Source organism: Aulostomus chinensis, chromosome 8 (assembly GCF_037954235.1).
Source record: "Aulostomus chinensis isolate RoL2024-O1b breed Wild chromosome 8, RoL_Achi_v1.0, whole genome shotgun sequence".
NCBI lineage: Eukaryota > Metazoa > Chordata > Actinopteri > Syngnathiformes > Aulostomidae > Aulostomus > Aulostomus chinensis.
Genome location: NC_141327.1, coordinates 13280792 through 13290571, shown reverse-complemented (window position 1 = coordinate 13290571; position 9780 = coordinate 13280792). Strand labels below are relative to the sequence as shown.

Here is a 9780-nt window from a genome sequence, read left to right as displayed (position 1 = left end):
ATATCTGCTTCCCAGTGATGCATGTCAACGTTTTTTTTTAATACCTGCACCCAACTGACCCTTTATGAGAGCCAAGCCACATCATCCAAATCACAAATGATCAACTACCAGAACCAGAACCAGCAAACCGCATCTAAATAAGTTTCAAATTAAAGGCAGACATTCAGTAACTCTTGTTCGCTTCCATCACATGATTAGATGAAAGCATGAGACTTGGAGGGAAGGAAAATGAAGTCGGAAAGTTTGTTCAGTTGCAGGCGATGTCTCTTTAAGTTATTTCTAACTTTTTGTCCTGATCCACCCACAATATTTTCTAGGAAACTGACCAAATCTTGCCCAGTTGGCCCCAGTAAAAGCTGACCCTTGTTTCACCAGTCCCTCTTAAAGCTCTTGTGCAATATCACTTTAATCAACCAATATGAGATGACCCGTGACGGAATTGCTGCAACTTTAAAGTCTTAATTCCTATTAAAAGCATTTATTCTCTTAAAAAGTATGCGTTGCCCTTGAAAAACTCACAAGATGTCTTGATCTCACATTTATTCCCCTGCCTGCGTCACTTCTTTGTGACTCCAACTTGATTGTAATGTCACTTGTCTACTAACAACAGCAAAAATTTAATTCCCCGAAAGTCTGTTTACAAACTCTCAAACACATTGTCCGGCATAATCCACCTCTTGTTTGGCCGGGCATGTGCTCAGTAATTCACAAAAACTTTGATTTGAGCCCCCCCCCCCCCACACACACACACACACACACACACAAAGAATTTTGCAGTCGTGCACGAGCGGCAGTACTCTATTTTGATTCATTTTCAGAGGGAGATAGTTTTATAGACAGATGTTTCAGACAGTTCTGCTGTTGTTAGGAGTCAGTCTCCATTTGCTTCAAGTTAAAATATGTGGCTGCCTTTTTTTCCTGCAGCCTGGTGTCACTGAGAATTAATGCAGGGGGAAAATAAATTCCTCAAGAGTTCAAGTCACCTAAATGTGAATACTTGAAAGTTAAATTACACTTTTTGGGGGTGTAACGGTTTAAAATGGCTTCTTGAGTTGTTCGCCTTTACAGACGTCCTTCCTGTATGCATCCACGCATCAAAATGCTACAGCGCAAAATTGTTCTCTGTTTTCTTTGCATCAACACCAGTTCATCCGTTTCAGAGATGTTGGAACGGTGAGCTTGTACACCAAAAAGATGAACGTTTACGGGCTCTTCTCTTCAGTGATAATCCTGAATGGGCTGCAGTCTGATAATCCCACCAGCCGTTCTCCTTTGTGGGTGTACTGCACCTCATGCTGGTGCAGCCATAACAAACCTTAGTTCTCCAGTCAGTTGGAACAACTCCTCACTGTCCTCAGTGGATGAGATGTCAACAACTGAAACTGCTATACAACAAAAAAAAAAGATATTTTCTTCTTTCCTCCGGGATTGTTTATTAGAATTTGACTTTTATTATTTCAATTCTACGTGTACGATTTTAGGTTTACTGCTTAGAATGAAGCTCTGAAGACAAGAGGAGCCACAATTTTGAAAAAAAAAAAAAGTTTTCTCTCAGGATTAAATGAAAATTGAATTTAACATAACATTAAACAAATAAATGGGATGAATTAGAGGTGTAATTAGGGAAGTAAAATACTAGTACACAGGCTGCACTGAAGAAAATTGTGTTGCTGAATAGATACAAAAGATTCTTTTATAGTTTTAAATTCAAAATTCCTGTGATTATTTTTTTTTTACCCACAAACCCAGTTTTTTTTAATAATAATAAGACACTCATAATGAAAACATAAAAACATTTATCTAGAACGTCAAAATCATCCCTCTGTCCTTCAGCTTGAGGATCAGCCGGCTGGGAACAGCACCGGCACAGCAACGTCAGACAAGATTTTTTTCCCCCTAATTCTACTCCAATTCTTCATATGAGAAATTAGTTTCATTTAGAAATAATCCAGTCATCTTGAGTGGTAATAATCCATCTTCATCCATGCTGACAGTTCTAAAGCGAGTTTGATGATTAAATGACTAATGCCTCTGATTGAGGGTCCTGATTTAATGAGACCTCACGCTGGGAGACACCAACTGTACCTTGTCCGTGGGGGGGGGGGGGGGGGGGGGGCGTCTATCACTTATCCCAGTTCACCTATATTTTGTTTAAGATGATCATGTCCAGTTATTTTCCAAAGACATTCCTTGGGTGGAGCAATTATCACTTTTGTGTACATCATTTTAGGAAATAATGGTGTTGGATCGTTTGCTTGTAGGAGCTCAATCTCTCAGAGGAGAGAAGACAGAAGACGCAGTGACATTTGTCAAATGTTTCCCATCTGCAGGCAAAAGAACAATTCCACTGCGCTGCCTCTACTGGGTTATATTTAACTAATTGCTCCCTTCTGCAAAGAGAAGAGAAGAAGGGAGACGAAGGCAGATAATCGCTACCAGATGGTTTTCATGGTCTTGATACGTAAGTAAGGCTTGAGTGTACACCAGCCTCCTGCAGCCTCGAGTTAAGCAGTAAACCGCCAGGATTAGAGTTCAGGAGAAATACTACTCTTTCAGATTTGTTAACAGTGCAGTCAAAAAACTTTGTGATTGTGTTTGTGTGGCGTCAGTTGTAATCGAGTTGTCGTTAAAGGATCTCAGCGTTCAGACCCTGTAAATCTCGATTAAACAAGGTCATTTAAATCTCCTCTATGGGAGGATGAGGACGTATTGAATCTGGACTGATAGTTTGGTTGTCTGATGGGGATTCAGTTTATCTGATTGTTTTTGAATCATTTTAGAGAGAGAAAATTGAAGAAAAAGTGACATTAGAGGTCGATTGCTAGGCTTCACTCAATGCTCTTGGCTATTTTTCTGACATAGTTTATTGTTTAAATTTCAAAATAAGGGCTTGTTTTTTCTAGTTTATTCTTCTTTGATTATCTGTTATTTGTTGATTTGTTATCATCATTATTATTGTGTTCTGCAGTGTTGGTGGTTGTCGAAGCATCAGCAAATCGAGACTGTTAAACTAAACTAAACTAAACTAAACTAAACTAAACAAGATGCCACAATAACAACTAAGCAGCATTTTTAAACCAAGCATCTGCAAACTAGGAATTAACCATACACAGCTACTAACCAGCACCCTTGCTTGGGAGGCATGGCTCAGGGGTAGAGTGGCCGTCTAGCAACCAAAGGGTTGCTGGTTCGATCCTCGACCCTGGTGACCATGTCGAAGTGTCCTTGAGCAAGAAACTGAACCTATAATTGCTCCTGATGAGTAGGTTGGTGCCTTGCATGGCAGCCTTCACCATCAGTGTGTGTGTGTGTGAATGGGTGAATGAGATGACACTGTAAGGCGCTTTGAGTGCCGCTAAGGTAGAAAAGCACTATATAAAATTGAGTCCATTTACCATTTTACCTTGCATACCCTCACTGCTTCCACATGGGTGTGACGGTAAATGCATTTACCAAGATTTATCAAGTCATTGACCATCTTTTAGTTGTGTTTATTCTGGTGCAGGCAGGGAGCCATCCAGCCAGACATTGGCATCTGATGACATGTGAAATGTTTCAACTTTCTCTTGAGCCGACTGTTGTTGTACAGCAGTCGGTTATCCAGCAGCCCGCCGGAGCCCATCTGTCATTGTTTAACCACACTCAGTGAGCTGGAAAAGGGACACATTAATGAATATGATGGACTACAGAAGAAGAGTTGACAGTGTAACTCAGGTTATTGTTTTTTTTTTTTTTACACTTGTCATAGAACACGTCTGATTAAAAGCTTGGTGTTTGCAGGTTCAGCCAAATATTGACACACTGATAAAGACAAAAAAAATTGAAATACTATAGTGTGGATGTATGCCTCCACAATGCATGCCTGTTACAGTCACCCTGACCTTTGACCTACTAAATGGAGACCAAGTAGATGTTGATATAGACGTTCCTGAGATATCAGTCAGAATGGGACAGATGGACAGACGGACAGCTCAAAAATATAATGCCTTCAGCACATGGCGGTCAAACAGATGCATAAAAAACCTACTTGTTAAACCATCTAAGTTAGGGTTAGCATTTATTTCCATACTTAAATGTCTTGCATTGGAGGTAAAGCAGTAATAACTTGAAATACTGCATTGCAATGGTTTACCTCCATGAAGAATCTCGATGACCCCGACACTTGAACCTTTTCCACCAAAACCCTGTGCAGTTCTTCTTTTAGTCCTGGAGGCCATTTCTGGCAAATTTGAAGAATCTCCCCCAAGGTGTTCCTGAAATTTAACATCAATAATAGTGAGACACAACCTGAGAACATAATGTGTGTGGCCCCTGCTTGAAAAGAAAAATAACTGAAGGAAAATCATCTAAATGCCTGCAGTCTCGACCCAGGAATATCAGAATGGCTGTCAAATGATGCAGACCAGTCACATTTCTCAGTGTACTCATTGTGTTCTGGCAGCGAAAAAAAAAAAGAATTACATGTCAGCTTGATTGATTTAAATCAACCCCCACTGGGAAGGCATCGGGGTTATGAAACATGAGTATTAAACAAAGACTGACGCAGGTCACAGCAGCAGCAACAGAAGTGCGCATCATGAGGCGAGAGGTGAGGTGTTAAAAATATCACTATTGATTCTAACCATGTGTGTCTGTTTCACTCTTGCCTCGGCTTTTTCGTCCCAAGACGATCGGATGACAAAACCCCAGCCAGAGCACAACCGCTCTCTGAGTTGTGTGATGGGTATGAAGAGGATGTGAATCACATGCCTGTGCAGGCCACAGATCTCAACAGAACCCGCGAGAGGTGGGAGACTTTCAACTGACCTCCATCATTACAAGACCAAAATGACAGAGTATCTTTATCAAAAGTTCTAGAAATGTCTTTGCCAAGGTGCGTTGAAGTTGTTCTGGCAGCTCATCAGGTCCCAGCACCTTCACAAGTCACAAATGCTTTCACAAGACAAAAATTTGGAAATAGAAATAGAAAACCTTCAACCTGCAAAGAAACTTGCAGCAACATTTGATGCACATATCTAGCCAGACCAGGAACTTATATGCGTTACTATTTGCAATACAAAAAAAACAGAAGAGAAAAGGCAGAAAATATATAAGTTTCTTGTTAAATTCAGTGGATGTCACAAATACAGTATTGCTGGACTGTGTTGACTCTGCAGAGGTCTCTGTTAGTTTGATGGATGAAGGCAACAAGTGCAAATGAAGCAATGCAACTTAGCATCACTCCATCTATTCTCTAAGCTGCTTATCCCATTCAGGGTCACTGAGGATGGTGGGAGCGCCACTGAGGGAGAGGCAGCGTCTGGCACATAGCGACAGACACACACCCTCACCTTTGCTAATGCTTTTCAGGATGAGGACAGTTTAAAGGCTCGCATCGGAACATTATGCATAAAATACGCTCTGTGATAGAGATTTGTTGGATTATATGCAAAGCTCTTTCTGTAATTGCAACAAACATTACTTGAAATGTAATTCCACACTTCCCTGCGATTGTGGTGAGGCTGATATGATGTTACTGTTTTTCTATACTTTCCTCTATTTGGGTCGGATTGGCAGTAAATGAAAAGCAGTGCCTGTAGTGAGGTGTCTGGCCCTTTAAGAGATGTTTTGACTGGGCACGTGCTTGCCTTATATGGGAGCAGCAACAAACGGTGACCGCTAGTTACCTCTGCCGCTGCCGCTCGCTGCATCGAGCCGCGGTATAAAAGCTTACCGGAGGGGGGAAAAAGCAGTTTTGTCAGACACGGAGGCGCTCGGCGGCGGACGACCGCAAAAACTGAGGAGTACAGTTTTTTTTTAATCATTATAACTCGTCCAGGGCGTCTCTTTTACATATATGAGAAGAGAGAGTGGATATTCAGAGTTTTCAGGAACAAGCTCGGTGAGTTTGCGTGGCTTTTTCTGACATTTTGGGATTTTCTTTGTTGGATATATTAAGAGATGTAGCCTGTGCCGTTGTGTCTTAGTCACTTTTTTTATATTTGTGTTTGCATATACTATGAATTTAGGCTACCGACGTCACCTGGGCTTTGTAGTTTTTCATCTTTTATATTGTGAGCCAACTTGCTTTGATTTACTGTCGAACGAGGTGGCACGAAAGGAAATTTGCTGAATGAACATTTGCTTTCGAATTTGAGGCCATACAGTTTGTTTGATAAAATTTGTAAAAGTATTTATGTGAGGTTTTATTTTTCTTTTTCTGCCTATCTCAACGACCGTCTGTGTAACGGTATAGTCAGAATAGACGCAATCAATCGCCGGGACTTCCGGTGAGTCTTTTAAAAAAATAAAAGCCTCCTCGGTAACATCTGTATCCTCGGTTATTAAAACCTCGACGAAATGACTGACATTGAGGAAGAAAATTGCCAAATTTTAATAACCATCTTCTTCCACGCTATGACGATGTTGTACATGTTTATGCTTCCTTTTGGTTTTCAATCAAGATTGTGTGTCTTAATGTGGAAAGGTGCTTCTTGTTTCTGCTCGTGAAATCTCGGGGATTGTTGTGTTTTCGGATCAGCATCCCGTCTGCTAAATTCAGCTGAATGACCGACAGTAACCTCAGTTCAATAGAACAATGAAACGGTGGTACAAGTCAGTCAACCAGAAGATTAATTTTGACATTCATAATTTTGACATTGCCTTGCGATGGCATGTGTGCTGCTTGGCTGCCGATTGTATTAATGGTAATCGTCTGTAATAATTTGTCTAAAACTGTGTGAGGTGAATGAGCGAGTAGATGGTGTGGTTTTCTGTGTTTTAATGAAGAATGCAGAGAGTCTGTTTTGACGAGGCGGTGAAACGCAGTCGCTGTCCTGCTTTGAAAAGACTAAATTTTCTCTCTAACACACAGAATCGACGATGGTGGGTATTCTTTCGCTTAAAATGAAGTGTTGCGTGGGATTATTTTTCGAATGATTTGCGAATTGTGTCCAGATATCAGTGAACATCCTTCAAAAAAAAAACAAAAAACCTGTGTGAGTGTGATATAACACGTGAGCGAGAAATGATGGTAAACAAGTGCAGAAATAAAAAAAAAATTGGATTTACCACTAGAGGCGCCTTGGCTCTGCACCATTTAGACTGCTCAGAACCCTCTTCTCTCAACATACGCACTTACTCTTCTGTGTTTACCCAGATAAGAGATTCATCATTCAAGTATGTGAGAAATCAAGAAGTGGATGTGTGTTGTATCCATAAAATGCGTCCTTTGTGAAGAAAGATAGACCTTTATGATTCTGTGATTTCAAAAAAATGCATATTTTGATTAAAAATAGATGAATTAATGATGTTACATTGAGGTGTTGATCTCCTCATGAAGGCACAGCCTTGAAGAGTCAAAATGTCTCTGAGAAATGAAAATTTAAAAAAGTGAGGCGAGAAACAAGAGGGAGAGAGAAAGGGGGGGGGGAATGAATTCACTGCATGCCAAATGTGTCAAAGGTGTACATTGTACACGTTGTATACTTCCCTCAGATACAGCAGCATGGCGGAACAACATATGTAGGTAGATTTTTCTTTTATTGTGTAATGAATTTAAAAACAGTTATCGCAGTAAAATAAAAAAAAATAGCTTGTGCTGATGGTCTTTATGTTTACAGCAAAATATGGATCAGAGTTTCTGTTGTTCTCTTGAAACAGCCACTGTTCACACGCTTTATTTCCCGTGATGTCATTCTGCCCATCAGTATCTTGATTTAATTGCCTTTCTCTAAGTGCACAGCAGGTATTTTGCATCATTTCTCAATGAAATGGCATATGTGCTGCGAGCACCCATATCAAATCTAGTGACTCACTGAGGAAACAGATGCACCAGTACATTCAATTTTGTGTAGGTCACTGTGTTGTTTGTCAATCCCAAAGTTTCTGTTGGTTTTCATTGCAACATTTCATACATTCCTGGAGATTTACTTAACACAGCCAGTTGCCGGTAACTGTGGAAAAATGGCAGGTACAGCTGAGTTGCTGGTATGAGATCATAAATTGTGGAAAAATGTTTGAAGGGTTAAAAAGGTTCTAATTAGTTAATTCAAAATTAATTCTGTAAATTCTCAACTCTGGTAGTGATGGTAAGAAATAGTTTCACCCTGCTGGTTAATGAAGAGTGCTTTGGAAGTAGTTAAATCGACAGATAATCGCATTAGAGATTATGTGGTGTGAAACTACAGAAAACCAGATTAATGGTTTGATTAGGACAGAGATTGTTTAGGCTTCAAGCAAATGATCAACAACCAACTGTGTGCACCAGTGGAACACAATGTTTCCTCCTCCTCCTCCTCCTCCTCCTCATTTGTCCTTGACACTGTTGCGTGGTCGTACGGCTCTGTCCCATCCAATCAGCTGTATTCTGTATGAGTGATGTATAACCAGGATGGCTTTCTGCGAAAGGAAGTCCAGCTTTAACTCCAAGTTACCCATCAAACTTGAAGTGCCAGCGTTAAGATTATTGGAGAGTCCTGTTGAATTTTACAGTAAAGTCCAACACTGATGCAACTTATCACTTTCAGACAGTAACTGAATTTTCCCCCACATGATGAAATGACCTGTATTGAGCCCTTTATGACCAGGTGTCTGACTTCCTAATTAATTTAAGCAGGAAAACTGACGTGGGTTTGACATACAACATAGTTCCTTGTTTTAGTTAATAACTACAGAACATAGCGAGCTTTCTGTCTAAGCAAATGAGCTGAAAGTTGTACATGTGCAATTGGTATTTAGTGTTTGTGGTCTTTTTAGAGTTTGTTGACTCAGACTTGATAGTCTGCTCAGTTGCTTTTATAAATCAGGTCTGAGTTCAACGCCATGGACTTTTGAATCTGCTAATAGAATTACCAGATAGCAAAGAAAAACTATGCAACCGAACTGATTTTAATATGGACTGAATCACAAGTCCGTTATGAATGCAGGTAGGTGCTTATATCCAGTGAAAATATTTTCATTTATTTAACTAAACTCACTCATATAATCAGTGGTTTCTTCTGATAAAGTGGAGCTGGAATTATTTTTTCCCATGTCTACATCAGGGGAGTAGTACAGTTTGATAACAAGATATTAACAAGGTAAAGATTACAACGATAAACTCCTAAATTTCACAAAATTTGAAATCTCCACCACCCACCCGTCCTGCCAGTGTGACTGTAGCTTGACCTTTAGACTGAGGGCTTCATCAAGTGGACCTTATAGTCTATGACTTGCAGTTGCTAGCAGCCCTCCTCAGTCATCAGTTGACGACTTTGTCAGAGCAAACTCTTTTTATAGCTGATTGATTTCCGTCAGTCGTTTTTTGTTCCTTAGAAGATATTTGAAGTCTTAGGAGTTCCTTTCCTTAAAGAAACGCCATTAAAAGCCATCCAGGTAATTATTTTTGTGCTCACCTTCTATTTTTTTTGTTAAATTCCTTGTTACTCCTCCTGCTTTGTAATCACAAAGTCACAAGCCATTCTGACCACCGTTCGACATCATGACTTTTGTTTCTGCTTTTTTGTGAGTGAACTTGGGAGTTAATTTTCTGAACAAATCTGACCTTGTGGGGTTTAATTATACGCCTCCTCTGAGTCTGTCTTTTCTTCGGCTACTCCACAATGTGAAAAGTATTATTTAGTAATGCTGAGTTACAGCTGACCCATAATTTGACGTTCTGGATTCACAGTGAGGAGCTGGAGCGTGCTCAGTGAGGTTGGGAAGACGGCAACATGGCAGTCTCCACTCAATTGGGTTTACTGCTTTGGAAAAACTTCACCTATCGAAGGAGACAGACAGTAAGTAGAAGTACATCCAGTT

At 40.2% G+C, this 9780-nt stretch overlaps 1 protein-coding gene across 3 annotated transcripts in view; it reads left to right on the top strand.

The window, feature by feature from the left end:
* The first annotated feature begins 5707 nt into the window (after window positions 1-5707).
* Window positions 5708-9780, top strand: part of LOC147257255 (phospholipid-transporting ATPase ABCA1-like) — a 37143-nt gene continuing 33070 nt past the window's right edge. For 2 of the 3 annotated variants that reach the window (XM_086211070.1, XM_086211068.1), the window contains exons 1-2: window positions 5708-5881; window positions 9650-9758. In XM_086211070.1, coding sequence (XP_086067196.1) covers window positions 9693-9758 — 66 coding nt within the window. In that variant the 5' untranslated portion in view covers window positions 5708-5881; window positions 9650-9692. Of the gene's footprint in view, window positions 5882-9221; window positions 9355-9649; window positions 9759-9780 lie in introns of those variants that run through there. The other variant, XM_086211069.1, reaches the window with a different exon arrangement.